This window comes from Podarcis pityusensis (genome assembly GCF_964106645.2).
Source record: "Podarcis pityusensis genome assembly, chromosome: 17".
Classification (NCBI taxonomy): Eukaryota; Metazoa; Chordata; class Lepidosauria; order Squamata; family Lacertidae; genus Podarcis; species Podarcis pityusensis.
The window spans coordinates 8275943-8300299 of NC_138042.1; the positions used below are offsets into that span (position 1 = coordinate 8275943).

General features: G+C 46.1%; 1 protein-coding gene across 3 annotated transcripts in view; it reads right to left on the reverse strand.

Annotated features, from left to right (window-relative positions):
* The window catches only part of LOC308466850 (A.superbus venom factor 1-like), a 62278-nt gene that overhangs the window by 12368 nt on the left and 25553 nt on the right, over positions 1–24357 (reverse strand). For all 3 annotated transcript variants that reach the window (XM_080988029.1, XM_080988027.1, XM_080988028.1), the window contains exons 21-30: positions 21730–21939; positions 19684–19750; positions 18769–18855; positions 16858–17061; positions 14761–14836; positions 12163–12325; positions 10421–10516; positions 4525–4675; positions 3500–3663; positions 1171–1329 (exon numbers count right to left, since the gene is read on the reverse strand). In XM_080988029.1, coding sequence (XP_080844155.1) covers positions 1171–1329; positions 3500–3663; positions 4525–4675; positions 10421–10516; positions 12163–12325; positions 14761–14836; positions 16858–17061; positions 18769–18855; positions 19684–19750; positions 21730–21939 — 1377 coding nt within the window. The remainder of the gene's footprint in view (positions 1–1170; positions 1330–3499; positions 3664–4524; positions 4676–10420; positions 10517–12162; positions 12326–14760; positions 14837–16857; positions 17062–18768; positions 18856–19683; positions 19751–21729; positions 21940–24357) is intronic.

Below are 24357 nucleotides of genomic sequence, written 5' to 3' on the forward strand. Positions count from 1 at the left end.
CTGATGTGTAGAAATCTTTCCTATACCAATTAATTCAAGAGGGTTCTGGAAGCTTCTGTTTGTGGAAGAAACAAGCAGAAGGTTCATGATGTTTGGGATATTCCTTCAGAGAAGCTCAGTACAGCTGGTTTAAACTGGTTCTGTTATCTCTTTCCATCAAGGTCATGCTGACTATAATAAGAGGCCAGAAGGAGCCTGGGCTTCACTTTCTCTTTGTATCTCTCCTTTCCTTCTGGTGTGGTGTTCTGTATATAGTGTTAAGGTTTAGTCTTATTATAAGTTATTGTAAGTTTAAGTTGGACGTGGGTGGCGCTGTGGGTAAAACCTCAGTGCCTAGGACTTGCCGATCGCATGGTCGGCGGTTCGAATCCCCGCGGCGGGGTGAGCTCCCGTCTTTCGGTCCCAGCTCCTGCCCACCTAGCAGTTCGAAAGCACACTTAAGTGCAAGTAGATAAATAGGTACCGCTTTATAGCGGGAAGGTAAACGGCGTTTCCGTGTGCTGCGCTGGTGCTGGCTCGCCAGATGCAGCTTGTCACGCTGGCCACGTGACCCGGAAGTGTCTCCGAACAGTGCTGGCCCCCGGCCTCTTAAGTGAGATGGGCGCACAACCCTAGAGTCGGACACGACTGGCCCTTACAGGCAGGGGTACCTTTACCTTTAAGTTTAAGTTAAGTCTGCTGCAACTGGATTTCTTATGGACAGTGCTAATCCTGAATGTATTGGGATTTGTGACCATTATGTTCATTTGCCTTCAGCAGCAGTAAAGATCTGCTGGATGAAATACAATTGCCTCTGGTCTATTTTTTGGGAATTCTGCATTGTGTTTAAGTTTTTACTATGCTAACTATACATTGGAATCTGCTCTGGATCAACAGTGAGTAGAATTCCATGACATATTTAGCGATGGGTGTCCATTTTTTAAAAGCTGGCATTAAGTCAGTAATGTTGCTGAGGGCACTTCAACATGACATTGTAGAAAGTAGTTTCAGCCTACCCTGGCGTCTTATATCGTTGTGTTTGTGTTTCATTGACATTTTTTGCTGGGTCGCACTCCTCCCCTCAGCTCTTGCAACAAGCCAAGTTCAAAATCTAGCCACAGAGTAATAAACAATTATTTCCAGAGGGGGAAATATTAAGTAAAATATCATTCGTTCAAAGGAAAGCTGTACCTCTGCTGATCGTACTAAGAGTGCGCTGTCGTAGTCAATAGGGAAAGTAATCATCTCTCGACGTCCTGGCAGTTTAATAGAAACTGCCAGCTGTATCTCCTTATGGGTAGGGATGTCGATCTCATACTGGGCAAGAGCTTGGAAAACCATGACGGTTGCCTGAAACGGGAGGAAGATGGAGTCCAATGAGTTCAGCCTGCAGTCAGCGCTGGCCGGACCATGAGCTGGGATGAGGCAGCCACCTCAGGCAGCAGAACCCCAAGAGGTGGTGCCCCATGGGCACCTCACTCGCCCTGCCATCTCCACTGGCAGCAGAGAAGCAGCGGCAGCATTGGCGGCTTCCGGTGAGATGTTGCGGAGATTTCGCAAGACCTCTGCCATTGCCCCTATGACCAAGATAAGGGAGGCTTCAGCAGCAGGGCAGTGGTGGTGGGTCAGCACCTGCTTGCAGTGGCTATCTAGACAGGGACCTTAGCATAAAGGAAATGAGAACAGAGAGGACTTCCGGTTGGTCGCCCGATATGGCGGACGGGAGCTCTTTCAGCTGAAAGAGCCCCGGCGCTTTGAAGATTGGGGTGACCGCGAGAGCATTGCGGAACCCCGAAAAAACCCTCAGATCGAGCATTCTGAGGACCTGGTGTTCTGGCGGGTGCCCTGAGCGACTCCCCTGCTCCCCGGTAAGCTCTAATAAGAGCCCCGAGAGCGAGCGGGGTCGGAGACGTGGGAACTGTGGAATCGACTCGCTTTCTCCACAGCGCAAAGCTCCGAGTCCGGTGATCATGAGCGACCAATTTCTCTGACTAAATTAAGATTCAAAAATTATGAGTTAAAAAAAAGGACTTAAATTCGGACTTTTAAATTGGATTGAAAGGGATTTAAATACGCAGGTTGATCCCTTTCCGCTGAAACAAAAGTGAAAGCAGTGACAGCTGACCGAAGCCGTAACTTTAAAAGACTTGCTAAAAACTTTCAAAAAACAATTTTAAGCCCCTCTTTCTGCAGATTAGATATATGACACAGAAGGACTGTGAACAGGATCTCCTACAAAGTTATTAATATCCGTTATGAGAGGCCCTGATTCAGTTTGGAGCAATTCCTTAACTGCACCACTTTTCAGATAAAAATCACCCCCTGTAAACTATTATTTGCCCTGCTGATAAAGGGGATAAGGAAGAAGCATCATCTTACCCCTGTCCCTCCTCTGCTGTAAAGCGTCGTCTCCTAAGTAGTGGGGTAGTAGAGATGGGGGGCGGGAATCACCTCTGGCAACCAATGCACTCCTTTGGTTTCGGATAGTACAGGGGCAGACAAGTCTAAAAATCCTGGCACAAAAAATTTAATGGCCTTCTAGCGGCTATGGTGGCTCCTTTACCAGAAGTAATCGATTTAGCGTTAACTCGGGAAATGCATACTCAATTCTGACCAAACTAAGCCCCCTAGAGCAAAATCTAAATTAGGGTAATGTCAGGGGACTGCCATCGGAACAGGGGAGGGAGGCAGGGGGACCGTTGGGATACAGAGAGCCTCCGAAGCTCCTGAGAAGCAGTTCCTCTTCCAGCGGTGGGAAAAGCCACACCTCCAGTGAAGAAGAGAGGGAAGGGGCCAGCCAAGCGAGGAAAGGGCTCAAGGATGCTGCTGAGAGCCCCAGCGCCTCACCTCGCCGGGCTGGGCAGGAGGGACGCACGCCCCTTCCGTCACCCAGCTTGTGCATGGGGTGAAACACAAAGAGAGGAGGCGGAGGTTTCGGGTGCCAAAGTTCTTATGCTGGGGGAGAAGCCGGAAGCAGCCACTCCCAGATTCTGCAAGTGAATAAGACAGATGTGAACTTTGTTGATCTGCACTGTAAATAGTTTGCAAAATAAAACCCGTAAAAGACAGGTCGGAGTCCTGCCTGGTTACTCACGAGCAACCACCAACAGCATCTGACAGGTAAATAGGAAGCAACAAAAACAAACATGGAAAGTAGCGGCAGTTGAACATGTAATTTGGCCATCAGCCACACCTAGTTTTCCCTGAAGTGATTAACCAGTGTCTGAACTGTAGCACCTTCTGAGTCTACTGACTGGGGTGGGTACAGGGGTACATGGCTATAAGTGGAGCCCTCCCCCCCCCCCCATTTAAGATATTAACATGCCAAACAGAAAGGCTATGGTGGAAGCTGAACACATTAGTTTTCAAAGTGTAGGAAATTATTTTGTATGGAGGTCACCCCACCAGCAATCTAAAGTGGTGTAGCCCAGATGCAGGCTGATCACTTCACTCAAAACTAGGTGCAAATGGAGGCTACAGTTCAGTTTTTAAGCAGAAGGGGAATAAAGCAAACAATCACCTGGGTTTGTCCATATGTCCCTCCATAATACTTCTGCTTTGTCAGCCATTTGACTATGGGACCAACAGCATCAAACTTCCTCATTTTCAGCAAGGCCAGCAGAGCATAGGATGTGCCTTCGATGTTGTAGGTGTGAGCCTTATATTCCTCCCAACGATTCTTACCTAAATACCAGCAATGAAATAGATCCTTGTTAAACAGATCCTGATGGGCGGATGAGCTCAATGTCCTAAGGACCCACCCAGTTCCCACCAGTTTCCATTAAGAGATTATCAATGTACTACATAATACATTATAAATTAAAAACTGCCTGTCACTTGCCTGCAAGCCTCCTCCCTCCCCCAGCCATTGGGCCAAGCTGCTGTGATGAAGATTTGTTTATGAACAAATTTACAACAGCTATGGAAGCGCAGAATTTTGAAAACCAGTGCAGGAAACAAAATATCTGTTTGTCATAGAATGGTAGAATTGGAAGGGATCCTAAGTGTCATCTAGACCACCCCCCTTGTTTAAAGGAAGAAGCCAGCAACCATTAAAAGACAGCCCTGAGGCTCATCCACACAGGCACAACCACCCACAACCACACTCCACTCTTTTTCAGGCTTCACACACTGATTCCATAAACTTAGAGTCTGGGACTCAAACATTGCTTCTTCTCCTCGTCGGCTCATGCATCCCCTTCCAATAAGTAAAGCAAATGCAAAAAGTCCCTTTCCCCTCCACTGTTGTATTTGGCTTCATTTGGCACCCACAACCACCATGGGGCCCTTTCCTTCTCTTGCTGCTCTGCAGACACAACCTCTCCATTTCTCCCCAACAGCAGAAGGAACAAGGCAGCCAGGAGGGAGAGGGAAGGGTGCATGGAGCCAGTTCCCACAGGGCAGCCGCTTACAGGCTGCTTTTGGCCTGGCTGCTACCACTGTCCTTCTTCCTAGAAGTCTTCCAAGCTGCTCCTTACAGGAACAGCTCGTCTTCAAAACCTGACCATGTTTTTTCTTGCATTGAGTGTGCTGCCGCAAACGTACCTCTTGATGCTTCCATGAGTACCTTGTCATCATTAAGCCTTCCTGCCAGGGCTAAAGCATAAGCCGTGAGGGCCACAGTGTAAGGTCTTTGCAACTTCCCATATTGTCTTAATAAATACTCAGAAGCTTTGGTGATGCTGCTGTCTAGAATCTGGGTAAAAAGGACAAAATATACACTGTAGGAGTGTTTGGGAGAACAACTGCAGACATTATGTATTTCATGCAAACGTAATGCAATAAAGCGCCAGGAGCTGCACTACTGAGCCCAGTCTCCTTTGGTTGAGAAAGCAAATTAGATTCAGGGAGCCTTTCTAAAATCTGTGTTATTTATAAATATACAAGCAGAGCGGGAGTGGATCCAAGATGGCGACGTGAGCGGCAGCCTTGTCTTATGCTCGGTAAAGCTATATTTTTATTATCTGCTTTGACGGGTTCTAAGGGCTCTAAGATGCCTTAAGGCGTTTATTTTAGAAGTTTTATGGTTTAGATTATTTCTACTTCTCCCATAAATCTGCAAGAAAACGCGGCAGATAAAGACTGTTAAAGGGAGTAGGGCTCATTAACAGCACAACCTGCCCTGACCCTGCTATTTTGAGAAATTTTCTCCCTATTTTCTTGCCGACATGAGAGGGAAGAAACGCCGCAGGCAGCATTCCAATGAAGCTACGAGCACTGCCAAAAAACAGACAAATATCAGGGATTTCTTGCCTGACAATGACCTAAATGAGATCTGTAGAAACTTCCCCACAGCAAACAGCTATGAGGTCCTTGCTCCCAGTACTACTCATGAGGAGCCTGCCGGCATTGTGGATGGCCCACAACTAGCCTCGAGCCTGTGTATGAAGGAACAGATGGAACAGACTCTTGAGTCCCTGCAAAAAACTTCACCTGAATTATCCCAGTCACCAGCCCAGTTAAACAAGGACCGAGAGGCACTGGAACTGCTAATCTGCCAGACTGAGTTGATAACACATACCATCACCAACTTATATAAAAGGCTGGATGGGATCGAAAAGAAGCTTGAAAAAGTCTTTGGCTTGTTCAGTTGCCCCCCCTCACTTCCTCAGCTTAACAATATTGCAAACTCCGCTCACCCCTGCCCAAGTGTGCAGGCCAACCTTGCACAAAAACAAGTGAGATGCCTGCCCAACCAAGTACAAAACTCAAGTCTGCAACTCCAGAACAGCAAACTTGCAGTACTGGTGGGAAACCACCCCTTGAATTATAACAAATGGGCGGATAAACATTCGGTCACAAATTCCCTGACCCAACTGCTGGGGCAGACATTACGCCCCGTAGATATCGTGGACATCTCATGGCTGCCTTCTGGACCTTATATGAGACGTATGGTTATTAACTTTAGATCTGCCCATTTCGTTGCAAAGATTCTAAAATTAAGAAACCGCACAAGAAAATGGTACATCTATTTTACAAGGGTATTCACCAATCTGACCCGTACACCGCTATGCACCAGGATAGGTGCTGTCGGTGTTGATGCTGGGCCTGTGCGCCATAAAGAACAAATAGACGGGGGAATGGAGCCGGGATCTATTACCCCACAGGGAGTGGCAAGCCTGCCCGCAAATGACTTAATTGATTTCCTACACCCCCCGCTTGGTACCCTGGTCTCTACGTGCAACGAGCCTGGCATTGGACTACCCAAGCAAGACCAGTCTGAAATGCTCTCGTCCTCATATGCCTCGATGCCGGAATTGGAGGCTTCCATTATTCTAAGCCCAACACGCAATCAAGATCCACAGCTTTTGTCAAATTTTGACCCGCTAGCAGTACCGACGCAAGATGCAGCTGTCGACCTGCTACCTGTACAGCCTATACGGGTCGGCAAAACCCTTGCTCTGCGAAAACCAGCTGAACATCATGATACATCAGCTGAACAACATGATATTTGTAACGGTGTCATCGAAGATCCTCTGGGCCAAATCAACCTATTGGCCCCCCAGTTAAAGCTATCACACCTATCTAGGGACCAGCGACCTCAAACCTGGAACCACCAAGCAGGGCAGATAGAGGAGGAGCCCAGCTCAGGAGCCTCAAACCACCGGAAAAGAGATTGACTGCCACTATTTCCACCATCACCCTATTTCCACATTCTATCCTGGAATGTGGCGGGATGGCTATCTAAGCAGGGTGACGTCGACCTTCTGGATTTCCTTACAAAATTTCAGATTTTATGTCTACAGGAGACATGGTGTCTAGATCTCCATGTCCCCTCTTTACAGGGATACGAAGCCTTTGCTACCCCTGCGATAAAACCAAATTCCCGAGGCCGACCTAGTGGTGGTTTAGTCACTTTTGTTTCTACCAAGCTAAAGTGCAAGGCCCGGCAACAGCAGTGGGTGAAGAGTAACAATTTACAAATCTTACTTATTTCTAGCAGTGAAGGAGGAGATTTCCTTTGTTTTAATATATATATCCCTCCCATAGGCACCCCTCCCCAGTCGTCACAAATCTGGGAAGATTTAGAGCTATGTTTGGAGAAGGCTGAACTAGAACTCCCTGGCATGGATATCCTGCTGGCAGGTGATTTCAACGCCAGGATAGGAAATGACATTAATACGTACTGCTCTAAATCTCAGTTCCTGCCAGAGGCAGATTGGTTTATTCCCTGGTCCTCTGACGATAAGGTCTTGAATAAGGCAGGCATTACATTAATGGAGACTGCCTTCAAACATAATTTGTATAATTTGCATGGTACCCATATGGACAGGTCAGGGGGTTTCTTTTCTTTTCTTGGACCTAGAGGTGCGAGCGTTATTGATTATATCCTGGTCTCCCCAAAACTCTTGGAGAGGTCACAGGGCTTCAGGACTTTCAATAGAATTGAGAGTGATCATCTTCCTATATCAATTTCACTAATTCCCCGTGGTTTGGAGGATCCGCAATACCGCAATCACTGTGCAGACCCACCTCCAACTCTGGCCCTTCGTAGGCGTAAATGGAACAGCGACCTGGAATCTAAAATCAAACTACACCTGCATTCATCAGACTTACTGGCCTTGAGAGACCAGTGTATCTCATCTATTTCTGACCCCTTTTCAACATTTCAGCAGGTCTCAGAGTCGCTCTTCCCACTACTCACGAATTCCAACCCTCCCAAAAAACAAAACAACTCGAGGGCCTGGTTCGACAAAGACTGTAGGAATCTAAGATCTTTGCTTAGGAAATTACAAAATAAGGTAAAACAGGAAGGGACCCTGTCCTCATTGGAAAACCTGCACAGGTGGCGTTCTCATTATAAAAATACTCTAAAATTTAAGAAATCCCTCTACAGAAAGGAACAATGGGAGGCACTTGACAAAGCGATCAAATTGCGGGACGACAAAAAGTTCTGGGAAATAATTGCTCAGGGAGTTTCACCCAAAGGGAAAATTGTAACCAACAGTATTTCATCTAACTTATGGTACCAACATTTTTCCCGGCTATATACAGCTCCAAACATTGCTAAACCGAGCCAGTTTCCTCCTCTTAAAAACGATCTATTAATGGGCTGGGATCCTGTTACCGAATCAGAATGTTTACAGCTAATTAAAACACTCAAGAATGGCAAAGCTCCCGGTGAGGATATGATTCCTCCTGAGGTGTTTAAACTAAATGCCCAGTGGTGGGCCGCTATTTTGGCCCAACTTTTTACGGTAATAAATGATATATGCAAAATCCCAGAAAACTGGAAACTGAGCCTGGTAGCCCCCATCTATAAGAAGGGAGACCCCCAAGACCCCTCAAACTATCGCCCCATAAGTCTCCTGGACATTGTGTATAAACTTTATACTCGCTACCTGCTAAATAAACTGGTTGACTGGGCTGACCACTCTAACCTGCTTAATCCGGAACAGGCAGGGTTTAGAAAGGGCCATAGTACAACAGGCCATTGTTTGGTACTACAGACAATGATAGATAAGTATACAAAGGTACATAAGAGCAAACTTTTTGTGGCTTTTGTAGATCTCACATCCGCTTTTGATTCAATCTGTAGGGACAAATTATGGCAAAAACTATATGAAACAGATATTGATAGACGACTTCTCAAAATACTTAGAGAGTTACATTCAGACACCACAGTTAAAATCAGAACTGGGATGTCAGGCAACTATACTGACCCACTGCCACTGGGGAAAGGGGTTAAACAGGGCTGTTTGTTAGCGCCGTTCCTCTTTAATTTCTATATAAATGACATTGTTCAACATATGGCAAAGTATAAGTCATCAGCTCCTGCCCTGGAAGGCAAACACCTGAATATATTACTATATGCTGATGACATGGCTGTCATGGCACTTACTCGAAGGGGCCTACATAGCATGCTGGAGGGGCTCGCAGCTTATTGTTCCCAAAACTCTCTAAAGATAAATTATGACAAAACAAAAATTGTGGTATTTACTAGAGCTCGCCACACATTTAGATGGTCTTTAGATGAACACAAAATTGAACAGTGTCTTTTTTTTAAATATCTTGGTATCACTTTCCAAGCTACATCTAGCTGGCTTGCCCACTTCAAGACTGTAGCCCTTCTAACACGTAGGACAATCGGTGCTCTGCTCAGCTTTTTTTATTCGAGGGGAGGGCAACTGGTGATCCCGGCACTAAAAGCTTTTGTTGGAAAAGTGATTCCCCAGATGCTATATGGAGTAGAACTCTGGGGATGGAATCAGAAGCTGTTAGAACGGCTTGAAATCTTCCAAAATTTTTACCTCAGAAGAATTCTAGGCCTCCCTCAGAGTACTCCGGCAGCTCTCCTAAGAGTGGAAGTAGGATTACCTTCTGTGTCTGCCAGGGCCCACTTAAGATTCCTGCGTTTTTTCACCAACCTCACAGATGCCCCGAACACCTTATTGGCTAAACAAGCCTTTGTATCATTACAAAATAATACTACTTGGCATAAAAACCTACTAGATATCCTATCCAGATACAATCTACCTGAGTTTAATACCCTTAAATTGTGGAGCCCTGATAAAGTTCGGGAATGGATCTTTGAAAAAGACGCCTTTTTGGACTCCACAAAGATAAAAAACTCTGGGTTTTCCTACTGGTTTCCCCGAGTAAAAGCAGTCAAAATCTGTGCCAACTACTTGGTGGAGATCACTGATCCCACCCTTCGGAGAGCTTTCACTATGGCACGGTTTCAAACACTGCCAACTGCATATCTGACCGGTAGATTCACAAAAACCCCAGTAGAACATCGTTTATGCCCTTGCCTTATGAAAATTAAAGAGGATCTTACACATTACCTCCTCTATTGCCCCATCTACTCGGGCTTTAGAGACGCATTGCTGCAAATTATACCCAACTCTATAACCAATCCTGAAGATAGAGTAAAATTTTTGTTAGTCGATGCAAACCCACGTATTACCCATGTGGTAGCGGTTTTTGTGATGAAGGCCATGAAAGCCAGGGAAAGATTTATGGATGACAATGTAAAGACCCCTTCATCGTCTGTTTAACTCGTTGCTTGTTTTCCCTCTCTTTCTATTTTGTGGGATGAAGGTTTTGTTGGCGTAGTATGTAATGAATTTTAATATTTTTTAACTATTGTTGTGTTAATGTTTGTGTACAGGCATGGTCCTCACAATAAACGGATTTGATTGATTGATACAAGCAGAGCAGAGCAGGAGCAAACGGTCACTTCTACAAGCAGGCATCAGATCCTGATAGAGCGCTCCTGCCAGAATCTTATTTACAAATTTATTTTCCCACCATTCTTACTACCAAAGAAATGGAAAAAGTCAAGGCTGCTTACAAAAGTTAAAAGAAAAAACACCATTAAATAACAAATAAAATAACACACAAACAGCAGCAACAATGGAGACCTCTCTCACCTCCCTGCCAGCCAAAACTCAGAGGGATGGGCAAAAGGGACTGTGAGGGGTGGACAGGTACTTACATTGACTTGATCCTTGCAGATGTCTTTGGACTCCAGCAATGCAATCAGGACAAAAGCTGTTAATGACACTTCTGGTTCAGCGCCCTTATAACCTCCCTGGAAGGAAGCAGAGGGGGGTGGGCAAGAACAATTGAATGTGTTTGGTTCACACAAACAGATCTCCCACCAAAAACATAGCTCAGAAGTACAGGCAGTTGGGGGTGGTGTGGAGGCAGGGGAAGCAAGCCTGAACATACCAGAAATTTGACAAGCTTAGAAAATTAAGAACCCAAAGGATTTTAAAAGATATATATGTCTTCCGCTTTCCCCCATCTTTTGCAGATTGCATATCCCCTGGGAAGCTATTTGTCTTTGTGGTTTGCACAATGATATCACTACAGAAAAGTAACACAGCAGCAGTGGTAGGTAGGGGTGTATTTCACCACCATGTCCTCTTTGTGAACCCCTCTACAGTGGTACCTCGGGTTAAGAATTTAATTTGTTCCAGAGGTCCGTTCTTAACCTGAAACTGTTCTTAACCTGAAGCACCACTTTAGCTAATGGGGCCTCCTGCTGCCGCTGGAGCATGATTTCTGTTCTCATCCTGAAGCAAAGTTCTTAGCCCGAGGTAATATTTCTGGGTTAGTGGAGTCTGTAACCTGAAGTGTATGTAACCCATGTTGGGATACTGCCAGGGAGACAAAGTCCATCATGGCCCCCAAGCCGTCTCCGGACGTCCATCGATCTCCCGTAGATACAGTATCAGCAATTAGCGACACGAGTTTCCAGAAATAGCTTGCCACATTCCAGAGCTCATGCACACTCTATCAGCAGATAATTCACAGCAGAAGTTGCACGCAGGAGAGCATTATTTACAAGTTTATTCAGCGTTGGTCAGAACAAAGAAAAACATGACTGCCTGCATCAGTGTCTCCAGACACAGAGAGAGAGAGAAACGAAAGCAATAGAAAACATAAACTTCCTGTGAACAGGAAATGCGCAGACTCTGTGACTCACAAAGCCTGCTCCCTTTTAAGGTGAAATGGAAATATCCTAACAGGTACCACTGTATAAAGAACCTGGCCTGCAGGAAACTGTCATCAGACAAAAGCCTTGAGGGACCACCTGCCTGCAATACAGTCTATCAACTGATTCTTCTGAATTAGGAACCAGAAAATACATGGATTTGTTATCAGAAAGGACAAGAAGCAGAAAGAAAGCGTACCATCTCTCTGTGCGCAAACACAGATTATGTATCTAGGCCAGGGGTGCCCAAACTTTTTCAAAGAGGGCCAGATTTGATCAAGTGACCATTCATGAGGGCCAACCAAAATTGTTGAGCTTTTTTAGGATTAAAGTTGTGGAGCTTTTTTTAGTGTTGAACTTGTGGAGCTTGTTTGACCCCAAGAAATAAACTGCCACAGGGGCCGCATAAACAGACTTTAGACATGCCTGATCTAAGCAATGTGGATCAACATAGATCAGGTTTTAGCTCCCTACAGAGGCTATCGGAGGCTGCTCCATATGGTTGTGATTATAATGGCTTCTTGTCCATCGCAACCTCACTTTCGTGCCAATAAAGGCATTCCTCCTTCACTGGAGGCTCTTAAGCAGAGGTTGGATGGTCAGCTGTGATGGATGCTTTAGTTGATATTCCTGCATTGCTTGGGTTGGGCTAAATGACCCTTAGGATCCCCCTTCAGCTTTACAGTTTTATGATTCTATTCAAGTCAAGCACCATTAGTAGCAGAAAGAAAGCACACCTGCATTTCTCCATGGATCATAGGGGCATCTTCATGGAAAATTCCATCTGGTTTCTGCTTCTCCAGAATCAACCACTTCACACCTCCACAGAGGATATCATTGTTAATAGAAGATACTATTCCTGAAGCCATGGCAAAGATTTTTATGACATAAGCTGTTAACCTGCAGAGAATACGATGCATCAGCTCCACCATTAAACAGGGGTAACATGTTGGGCACCTTAAAGGCTAACAAATTAATTGTGGGGCAAGTTTTTGAATTACAACGTACTTTATCAGATGCATGAAGCACTGTCCTGCACTGAAGTTATACATATGTTAAAGGGAATGCAAGTTGAGTGGATATGTGCTTAACAACCAGCGATTGTGCACATTCCCCAGACCTCCTTGAGAATGTTCACAATATCTACCCATGAAGACCTAATTGTGCACACCACCGTCCCTATGAGACCGCCTCTCCTGGTATGCCCCATGGAGGACCTTAAGGTCTGCAAATAATAACACCCTGAAGATCCCGGGTCCCAGGGAGATTAGACTGGCCCTAACCAGAGCCAGGGCCTTTTTGGCTGTGGCCCCGGCCTGGTGGAACACTCTCTTACAAGAAACCAGGGCCCTGCGGGATTTGACATCTTTCTGCAGGGCCTGCAAGACAGAGCTGTTCCACCAGGCCTTTGGTCAGGGTTCAGTCTGATTCTTTTTTTCCTGTATAAGAACAAGCATTAAAGAGGCCTCCTAGCCCACTCACAGGTCCTTTATAAGACCAGTGGTAACAGTTGGCCTAGAAGAATATTAACCACTCCCAATTTTACCCGTGGACTGCCCTCTGTCCAGATTTTAATTTGCTCTGAAGTAATTTTAAGATGTATTTTAATTAACTGATTGCCTGTTTTTATGTTCTTTGTATACTGTGTTAGTTTTATGATGTTAGCCGCCCTGAGCCCGGCTCTGGCTGGGAAGGGCGGGGTACAAATAAAAATTTATTATTAATTTATTATTATTATTATTTCCCAATCAATACATATAAACTCCAAAAGTCCTTGGGCAACTGAATTTTGTATATTCTGTAGTCATAATGCATATTCTCCAACAGGCCTCTGAGTTGCCACATTTTGCACTTGCTTGCAGACCAACCTCAAGGGCAGCCCCACATAGAGTGCATTGCAGTAATCCAACCTGGAGGTTACCAGCACATGGACAACAGCGATCAAGTTATCCCAGTCCAGAAATGGCTGTATCTATCTTACAAGCCTGAAGCTGATAACAGGCACAACTAGCCACTGTGAGATGGATACAGCAATGGACCTGTTATCTGGACCCTCAAACAACCCACCCGTAGCCCCTCCATCTTCCCAAGATTCATTGCCAGTTTGTTGGCCCTCATCCAACCTACCATTGTATCCAGGCAGCAGTCCGAGACTTACATGGCCTTTCCTGATTCAAATGTTACAGAGAAATAGCTCTGTGTGATCTGTGTTCTGATTTCCTAATCTCCCAACCGCTTCACATACATGTTAAACTGGCGGCTGAACTATTGGAGCATTGCAATGCGCTTTACATGGGGGCTGTCTCTGAAAATGGTTCAGAAACTTCAGTTAAGTGCAAATTATGGCTGTTTGCCAGTTGCCAGGTTCTACATCAACATATCATATAACCCCACTTAAATTCCAGCCACACTATATGTTTCCTTTCTCCCGGTGTACTCAACCCTTGGAAATTCACCTGAGACCCTTCTCTCTCTGGGCCCTTCTTCTAAGGGAGGCTCAGAGGTTAATGACAGAGAGGGCCTTCTCAGTGGTGGCTCCCCATCTGTGGAACATCTTTTTGGCATCAGGTAAGAGCTTACTTCCCCCCCAAGGCTTTTTATGGACTGAGCTGATTTTGTCTGTTGTCAAATGTGCTGTTATATCTTCTTCTGGCTGTAGTGTATTCATTGGTAAAAGATCCATAACTAGGCCTGAATCCAGATTGTAATGGGGGGAAGAATCAGTTTCATTTAAGAGTACTTGCACTTTTTTTATCACAGCCTTTACAGTCACTTTCCCTCCAACATTTCTCCGAAGAAAATAGGGACGTCCTATTCTATTATTAATAATTATTGATTTGTTTTTGTTGTTGTTGTTGTTGTTGTTGTTAAAGCCCCACCCATCTGACTGGGATGCCCCAGCAACTCTGAGCAGCTGCCAACATACATTAAAACATAACAAGACATTAAACATTAAAAAAAAAAAAATCCCATACAGGCCTGCCTAGATGTCTTCTCAAGGTTGCATAGTTACTTAACTCCATACCCTCCAACATTTCTCCAATGAAAATAGGGACATCCTAAGGAAAATCGGGACATTCCAGGATCAAATCAGAAACTGGGATGCCTTCTGTAAATCTGGACTGTCCCTGGAAAATAGGGACATCGGGAGGGCCTGCTCCCTCGATCCACCAGGTCATATCCAATTAGAAAGTTTTAATAAGCCAAGAGGGGCAACAATTGAGGAGACATTATCGGCCGCATTGCTGAAAGGACCTTGTCCATGTCATCAGGCCACTATCAACATCTGGAAAGTCCATCCGTGATATATACTGCCATATGAGTACTGCCTTTACCAAGTGCTGCTTTTGAGGTTTTGAAAGGCAGCGTAGGAGTGGTCTTCTTTCTTGTACGTCATCTGCTGGGTATAACCTAGAAAGGAAGGAAGAGAAACAGAACTCTGAAATGCTGCTTCAGCAGCTTAGACTCGGGGTCAGCAAGGCTTAAGCAGCCTGGTCTGCTTCACTCCCCCGGAGATCTCTCCGCAGGCTGGATCACGCACGTGCATTCCTGTTAAGTTGTGGGTGAACATATCAGACAACACAGCGATCCTTCAGACAGCTCTTGTTTATTCACAGGCCAGAACAGAACTGAACTGAAGGGTTCAGCCAACCTACTTAGATAGAGCTCAACTACAAAGCAACAGTAACAACTTTCTGTAACTATCCAATCACTGAACGTCGCTTTCAATTCCTTATTTGCATATGCGGACCTGAGTGAAAACTATCTACAGTATCCCCCTGCTGGCCCAGGGTGAGAACTTCAGTACATAACCATTCCGGCTAGAGGAGGCGTCTGCATGTGTGCGCGCATGCGTAGACGCTATTTCCAGCATGGAGGAGGCGCCTGTAGCTTCCTATTGGTTGCAGGAGCTTCCTGCAGCTGATAGGAAGCCCCACCAGCGCCGCAGAAGTGAGTCCTCGAGCGCAGCAGCAGGGTTTGGGGGCAGCTCGGGGGGCCGGTTAAACGACCCCCACGGGCCATATTTGGCCCCCGGGCCTTAGGTTGCTGACCTCTGGCTTAGACAAATGCATCTAGACAGGCAACTGGCACTCACCCTGCACAGAAAGAAACTTTGCTCCACACCCCTTTTATTTAATTGCTGCACTGCCTCATCTGCTCTTCCTTTGCATATGCCTTTTTCTTTGTGTCCTTTTCAGCTTTCCCTTCTGGTCTCTTTGTAGCTTCGGCAGAACACCAGTTGAGGAACAGGGTTGCTTTGCCCCATCAAGATCTTAACACAGAGCAGAATAGGCACCGCCACTATGAGGCATAGGCAGTTGAGAAATGGGCAGTTTCCTTCTTGTTATCTTAAGATTCTCCAGATGAGAAAAAAGGGAGATGGAAATTCCTAACCTTATAAATGGGTATGGAGGCAACTCAAGTAGCCTTTAGAAATTTCTCAGAGGCCATTACCAGTGGGTACCCATTCTTCAATAAAAATTTATCAGTGCTTTTCTCTGGCGGGGTGCAGGGGGACGCGTACCCCTAAACATTTTGTGAATCTAAGGGAGAAGAAACTAAAAAAAATAGTTTCTTCTCTATCACAGTGAATCGTCAGTTCTGTTGGTACCGCCGATGGTGGCCTCATTTCCTGTCACAGTGTTTCCCGAGTCTCAGACGAAAGCAAGCATTTAATGTGTGAATTAGGAGTTGGAATCTATCAGAGGAATCGGGAAGATGTTAGTGCACACAACCTCATGCCAATGTGGAAGTTAGTGTGAGCTGTTAGCTGTGCAATATGAGGTAAAACATGTACTTTTGTCCATTTACTGTATTTATTTTTCCCAATTTGAACTATAAAATGGTGGTTTTCTTGAGTCAAAATGAGAGTATCCCTAAACAATTTTTTAGAAAAAAGCACTGATGATGATGATTCAGCCCTTCATCTGAAGATCTCGGATTAGCCCACAAGATAAAAAATACAGGATAAAAGCACAAAATAAATAGTTAAAACAGAAACAAAACAATAACCTTCCCTCCCACAAACATATTTCAAAGGCTGTAGAATATTAATCAGCCCAAGGCCTGGCTGAAGAGCAACATTTTCGCCTGGCGCCTAAAGATGTATAATTAAGACGCCAGACAAACCTCCCTGGGGAGAACATTCCACAAATGGGGAGCCACTGCAGAAAAGGCCTGTTCTCATGTTGCTGCCCTCTGGACCTCACATGAAGGAGGCACACAAAGAAAGGCTTCACATGATGATTACAGGGTCTGGGGTGGTTTTTATGGGGAGAGGCTGCCTGAAACCTGTTGCAAGTTCTGTGGGACTCTTGATCTAGGAGGGTCCTGAACTCAATGTTTCTATGGATGGACAACTCAAGAAGCCATGGACAGACCTATGCACGAGCTGGAGGAGGAACAGCTCTGGAGACACCCAATTGTCTTACCTTGCATGATCTGATTGACTGCATCGGAGCGGCGATCCATCCCAAGCTTCTCCCACTGCCCTGTGGTGTCGAGGTAGTGGGTGGCAATAACTGATGGCGTCATGGTGATCATGTTCTGCTCCCCACAGCCAGAGGGCGTTACAATGAGGTGCTTCAGTTTGGTCCCATCAATTGAGTCTTCAACAATATGAGCCACAGGGTCTCCTGGCCACAAAAAGAATGATAACAGACATGTGAGCCCAAGCATGCAGTAGGAACTTGTTGTCGGAACCTGGGTTCGACTGAGCGACTCCTCCGGAATCGCCCTCCGACGTGATTAACGACCTGAGCCTTTGATGAGACTCCAAGCACGTTCCCCATTATGCAGAGTTTCAAAGCAGCAGAAGTGACGAGAAGTTTGAGCTACATTGCTAGCTTTTATTGCTAACTACGCAGACAGAAAAGAAAATACATCCTCTCTCTGTGAGAGCAGAGAGCAACTGGAAAAACAAAGGAACAGGAAACCAGTAACGTCACATCCGTCTCCCGTGAGACTGCCAACAGTATGGAATCTCTGGAATGTAAACAGAGTCTTGTGACTCCAAGAACTGCACAGTGGCAACAAACAGAAACTAACACTTGTGTGGGTTGCAATCTTAGCCTTGCTGGATTGTAAGTGTGGGAGATAAGCAGTCAAATTTAACCATGCACTTTCTTGCTAGTTAGCATGTGAATGGGTTATAACCACAGAGCTGCGTTGCTGATAGGCAGACTCAGACCATAGAAAGGCAAGTGGTAGAGAAGGCTCTGTGTGATATCATTTCCCCCTCCTCTCCTGGGAGGAAAGAAAAAACAATGAAGTATTTCCTGCTCCCCTCTCTCTATTCAATCAGCAACGGAGACAGATGTCTTCCCACTTGCTCCAGCATTAGGCCCATACCTGAAGCTGTTATTGCTGTAAACACAAGTATTTTATTTTTACTGCTGCTGTTTCTAAGGACGAATGCTGGACTGTGAGTAAACTGTAAGCTTTAAACTTACATTTCAGTCTGTAACCTGTTTCTTTGACATTTGGGGCAACATAGTGGGAGATCAGCCCAGCGGCTAATTCCTATGCTTTCAATTAAACCACAGGAGATGGGATTTAAACTCTGCTCAGCCTCGTGCTCTTAAATACTATTGGTAAGCTGATCCTTTCTGTCTACTAACACACACACACACACACACACACACACGGGTCTGTAGGGGAATAAAATACAGTTAATTATATTCCCTCACCTACCTAATAAAACCCGCCAGTAAGTACGGACAGCTCTTTTCAGACTTGCCTCCTTCTTCCAGCTAGTTTTCTTTTCTGCCGGCCTTGTCCCCTTTGCATCAAGCGCTGGTATAATTAGCCTCCAAGCCTAATTCATGGTTTATTCCCTTGAAAGCCTTAAAGCTTTTTTTCCACCTGCCACACTCACTGAGATCAGCAGAGAAGGCTCTGCCTGCTGCATGGTCTATCACATCAGAAATTCTCGGAGGGCTTGCCCCAGGAGCATATTCCTGGGGCTGGTGGGTTGCTGCAGGGGGCAAGTCAGGGTGGGGTTTTGATCATTTTCAGTTCTGCAAGCCTAGACTTCTGCATGTCGATGCACACTAATGGTCAAAAAGTGTATTTCTGAGGTTTATATGAAGGAAAGCTACTGCATATCAACCTAAGCAAGTTGGGCTTCCTTTTTCTGGTTATTTGGCTATCATCTTTGATAGAATAGGGATAACTGAACACACTTTGTTGCATTACATTCTTCATTAAATTATCTTTCCATTGATATATAATTTTAGGGTATTCCTCCAAAAGAAAGTGGTGTTATGAGCCATCAAACCTCAGAAATACACTTTTTCCAAAAGGTTTCCACAATTTCGGCCACTACTGTAACTAGTGCTTACCTTGAACAGTAATTTTGGTCTCAGGTTCTGTGCCAGGAATGATATCTTCTAAACTCCTAGCTTTGACCTGATGTTCCTGGACTCCATCTGAAAAAAGGGAGGAAAAAGAGGAAAATTACAAGGAGGCAGAAACATGAGTTGCTTGTTGCTTCCATAATTAAACTGTTTTAGTTTTGCTTTTCCACATCCATTTCTAAAAGTGGCATTAAACCAGAAGTTATACGCAGGAACATCATAGAAAACTAGGAGGGTGTTCACACATTATATTCTGTGTACCTACTTTACATGTACAATAAAGCCCTGTCAGGGCATTATCAGGCTAAGAGGAAACATGGGTATAGAATGGCAATGGATTTAGTCAAACTATCTGTCCATCCAGCCCAATGTTGCCACCTTCTCTGGCACAAGTCTTTCCTTATCACCTGCTACCAGATCCTTTTAACTGGGAACTCCATGGACAGTTCCTGGGACGTTCTGCGTGCAAAATATGCCCTGGACAGTTAAGTCCAGTCAAAGGCGACTGTGGGGGTTGCGGCGCTCATCTCACTTTCAAGTCAAGGAAGCCGGCGTTTGTCCACAGACAGCTTTCTGGGTCATGTGGCCAGCGGGACTAAACCACTTCTGGCACAATGGGACACCATGATGGAAGTCAGAGCGGACAGAAACGCTGTTTACCTTCCATTGCAGGAGTACCTATTAATCTGCCAGCGAGCTCCTCCCCTTACATACAGATGCCTTCCTCTGGGCTCAGAACAATCTCCACAAGAGAAATGAACTCCCGTCTGAAATCTTCTAGACAAAATGATACCCGTTTTCCCTTGTAAGCCAATGAAAGAGCTGGGAAACAGAGAGGTGGTTTTCCAAGGGTGAAGAAAGAGAAGGAAAAGGGAAGCCCTCCTGAAGAATGAGTGTTACCGCTGTTCCCTTGTGTAGCAGGATCCAGCTCAATTACAGTCACAAGTTTTCTCTGTATCCCTTCAGGCTGGGGCAAGAAGAAAGAACAGAATGAGTCTCACTGCAAATATTACTTAACATAGCAGCAAAGAGCAATTCAAAAAGGCAGCAGGACAGGGCAAACATATGCATCAGATCCATAGCTGTCAATTTTCAGATTTGAAAATAAGGGATCAGCAGCCTCGCCTGTCCCGGAGACAGTCTACGGGGTATTTAACAATTCAGGATAGCAGCAGGAAGCAGCGGGAAACGGTGCTGGAATAATGGAATTTCCCGCAAAAAAAGGGAAGGTTGACAGCTATGATCGGATCTAGCTTCTGTTGCAATATGACTCAGCTACATGTTTGTGCCTGAATATAACACAGGAATAGGTTCAGGTCAGCCCCATAAATCCCCAGTAGCTAAGGCATTGTAGCAGTCCTGGGTTGGGGTCCATAGTCCCTCATCCATAGGCAGCACCAACCTGTCCTTAATGGTGCTTTGCCACCACAGCTGGATAGTCATAGATTCCATTCTGTCAACTCTTAGGTCAGCCCTGATGCCCTAGGAAGCCCACCTGTGTCCTAGCAAGCTGACAGCAGTGGCAGAGGAAGGGGGCGGGGGGGCGGCGGTCCACCCTGGGTGCCATCTCTGAGAGGGGTGACAAGAAGGCACCCTGTGGGGGGCTCTCCCCACTGCCCCCAGGCATGGTGGTGTGAGCCGCCACCATCGCCCCGCCGCAGTCGCATGTGGAGGATCCTCCGCTCGCAGCTGCACCCTCCGCCGCCGTTCCCATGGCACTCAAGCGGCACCGTCGGCAAACTGCCTGGCGGTGCATGCACAACAGTGCTACATATGGCACATGCATGCACCCTACTTACGGCGCACATGCATGCGTCACCGGGTGGTTTGCCCCGCCCCCAATACCCGGCACTGGGTGCCGGTTCTCCTTGCTTTGCCCCTGGCTGACAAAGCCCATCAGGAGAAGGGAGAGAGCTCTTTTCAGACCCTGTGGCACTTGTGAAAAGCATGCTCCTCTACGGGAGTAATCTAAATTTGGGAAATCCAAATGGCACACCCTACAATGCACTCTTTCTTTCTCTCTCTCCAAGGTTGCTCCTGTTTATTTACAACTCATTTTCTATACCTCAGCTCGGCCCAGTATACCTGAAGGAGCGTCTCCACCCCCATCGTTCTGCCCGGACACTGAGGTCCAGTGCCGAGGTCCTTCTGGCGGTTCCCTCATTGCAAGAAGCAAAGCTACAGGGAACCAGGCAGAGGGCCTTCTCGGTAGTGGTGCCCGCCCTGTGGAACGCCCTCCCATCAGATGTCAAAGAGATAAACAACTACCTGACATTTAGAAGACATCTGAAGGCAGTCCTGTTCAGGGAAGTTTTTAATGTGTGACATTTTAATGTATTTTTAATCTTTGTTGGAAGCCGCCTAGAGTGGCTGGGGAAACCCAGCCAGATGGGCGGGGTACAAATAAATTTATTATTATTATTATTATTATTATTATTATTATTATTATTATTATTATTTTACCACCCCTTCCCAAAGGATAAGAGTGAGTAAAAACCTCCTCAGTCTCCAAACTAAATGCCCAGTTAAATTGAAACTCTTCCATGCCTACTCTACCCCTAGCTGCAATTGGCCATGAGAGAAATAGAAGCCATGGATTGTGGGAACATGGTGTCTAGCTTAGAAGGAAGCTATCTCATTTCCTCAGTCCTTCTCTCAAGGAGGAGTGACTCCAGGTGCCCTCAGTTCTAGAGAGCAAACCCCCTTGAGTGTAACTTGAAGCCATTGGTTCAAGGCCTACCCTCCAGAGCAGGAGAAAACAAGCTTCTTCCCTCTTCCACGTGACAGCCCTCGAGATATTTGAAGTTGGCTATCATATCTCCTCTCGGTTTCCTCTTTTCCAGGCTAAACAGACCCAACTCCCAGAACCATTCCACATAAATAAGGCTTGCTTTCCAGACCCTTGATCATCTTAGTGGCCCTTCCTCTGCACAACTTGTCACGTACCACAACCTTCAGCTTCTTCTTCACGCCGTCCGCAGCGCCTCCCAAGGCAGCAGCTTTGACCTCAATGTCATGGTGTCCCAGCTTTAGTGGAATGACCACAAATGGCACCACCCTGGAGGACTGGCCTTTAATAGTGAGCATCTGTTGGTATTTTTCCTTGGCAGTGGAGGCGCTGCAGAAGGCTGGGTTGTGTATCAGCTCCACCCGCACCTGAGGAGAAAAGAGAGAATGAAGTGATCCGTTATAATGAGGGGGTGGGGATCATTCAGCCTGTGATTGGGTGGGGGGAAAGTATGTGTGCTTTAATGACAGGAAAGGTCCTTGCAAACAGCCTCTGCTATCCTTCAAACCAGGGGTCAGCAAACTTTTTCAGCAGGGGGCCAGTCCACTGCCCCTCAGACCTTGTGGGGGGCCAGACTATATTTTGGAGGAAAAATGAACGAATTCCTGTGCCCCACAAATAACCCAGAGATGAATTTTAAATAAAAGCATGCATTCTACTCATGTAAATACACCAGGCAGGCCCCACAAATAACCCAGAGATGCATTTTAAATAAAAGGACACATTCTACTCATGAAAAAACACGCTTATTCCTGGACCGTCTGGGGGCCAGAATTAGAAGGTGATTGGGCCAGATCCAGCCCCTGGGCCTTAGTTTGCTTACCCATTCTTCAAAGGCTACATCTATGCCAGTAGAGAACAACGGGTAATTTACCAGCACACAGCCATCTCCAAAATCTTGATTGGGCTGCTTCCTCTTGTATACAGAAAGCAGCTGGAACAGGGCATTTGACAAGCTCCTCTCCAGCAGCAGAGGTCCCTCGCTTTGGCTAGCTGTTTGAGCTCAAGTTTAAGCACAATCCAGATAAGTCTGTTCAGAGAAGATTCTCCCTCTGAATGGCTGGTGTACGTGTAACTCTGCAATGGAAGCTGGAATAATTTTATTTTCTTATCCCCTGTCTCGGATACATGCTTTTCTGTTCCAGGCCCATTGCAGAGGAGTGTTCAAGCTCCGCTTTCCCCAAGACTTGCCCTCCTGCTATTTTGTCTGCCAACTCCCTGATCAAAGGACCATCCAGTGGGAACGTCTCCTTCATGAAGCAGGGTCATGCTTTAGCTTCCAACTAAGAGGCACCCAAAGGCTCCAGCTGCCAGATCCTTCACACCAGGAGTGAGTGAGGGACCTTTCCCCTGTGGGAGATGGAGCGAGGATTAAACCTGTAGATTTAGATCTAAACATCCTATCCCAAGTGTGGGGGAGAAATACAAAAGTAATCTGGTTGTGAAGCCTTCTTAGCAGAGTAAAACACTTATAAGTTATTAAAGCTTTGGTAAGAGGCAATTGGGGACACGGGTGGTTATGTGGTCTAAACCACAGAGCCTAAGGCTTGCCGATCAGAAGGTCGGTGGTTCGAATCCCAGCGATGGGATGAGCTCCCATTGCTCGGTCCCAGCTCCTGCCAACCTAGCACTTCGAAAGCACATCAAAGTGCAAGTAGATAAATAGGTACCACTCTGCCAGGAAGGTAAACAGCGTTTCCGTGCGCTGCTTTGGTTCGCCAGAAGCGGCTTAGTCATGCTGGCCACATGACCCAGAAAAACTGTCTGCGGACAAGTGTCGGCTCCCTCGGCCAGTAAAGCGAGATGAGCACCACAACCCCAGAGTCATTCGCGACAACATTGCTCGGTCCCAGCTCCTGCCAACCTAGCACTTCGAAAGCACATCAAAGTGCAAGTAGATAAATAGGTACCACTCTGCCAGGAAGGTAAACAGCGTTTCCGTGCGCTGCTTTGGTTCGCCAGAAGCGGCTTAGTCATGCTGGCCACATGACCCAGAAAAACTGTCTGCGGACAAGTGTCGGCTCCCTCGGCCAGTAAAGCGAGATGAGCACCACAACCCCAGAGTCATTCGCGACAACTTAACTGTCAGGGGTCCTTTACCTTTTATTAATAGGCAATTACACCTTTTTATCCCTTCTGTTTGCAGTCTATTGACATCCCCTTCTTCACCTCCATTGCAGAGAATGAACCACACATTTTTTTGGCAACGTCAAAGGAAAGCAGGGTTTACTTACATTTCAATGCAGGCAGCACATACAGTAAAGTAATGTGCCAAAAAAAAATACTTGTTATAGTAAAATAAAAGCTGGTAGTCTTAGCTCCTGAAAGCAGGAGCTTTAGCCATGGATGTCTGGTCAGCTTGGAAGCATGGTGGAAAGAGCGTCTCATAAAAGGCAGAAGGAAATACAAAGGATTGTCTCCTTTGCTGCAAAATTCCTGACCAGAGGAAGCAAAGGAAGTGACCACACACAGGAGGAAGCTCAAGAACTCTCTGTGTGCTTGTCCTTTGCATGACTAGCAAAACATGCATTTGTGATTTTGGCTGCGTACCCCACATCCCCTGCTGATGGCTCTTTGGTAGCTGCATGTCAAGGATGTGCAAGGCCAAAGCCAACAATAAGCTCTGCCAAAGCAAAGTGGGGGGGTTGCCCCTTTTCTCTCTCTCTCCACTGTTCCCTTTTCTGCTTTCTCTTCTGTCATCCCGTTTTCTTTCTTTCTCTGCCAGCCACTTCCCCCCTCCTCATAACCCAAATGAAAGTAAGCTGACAGCTGTGTGAAATTAGATG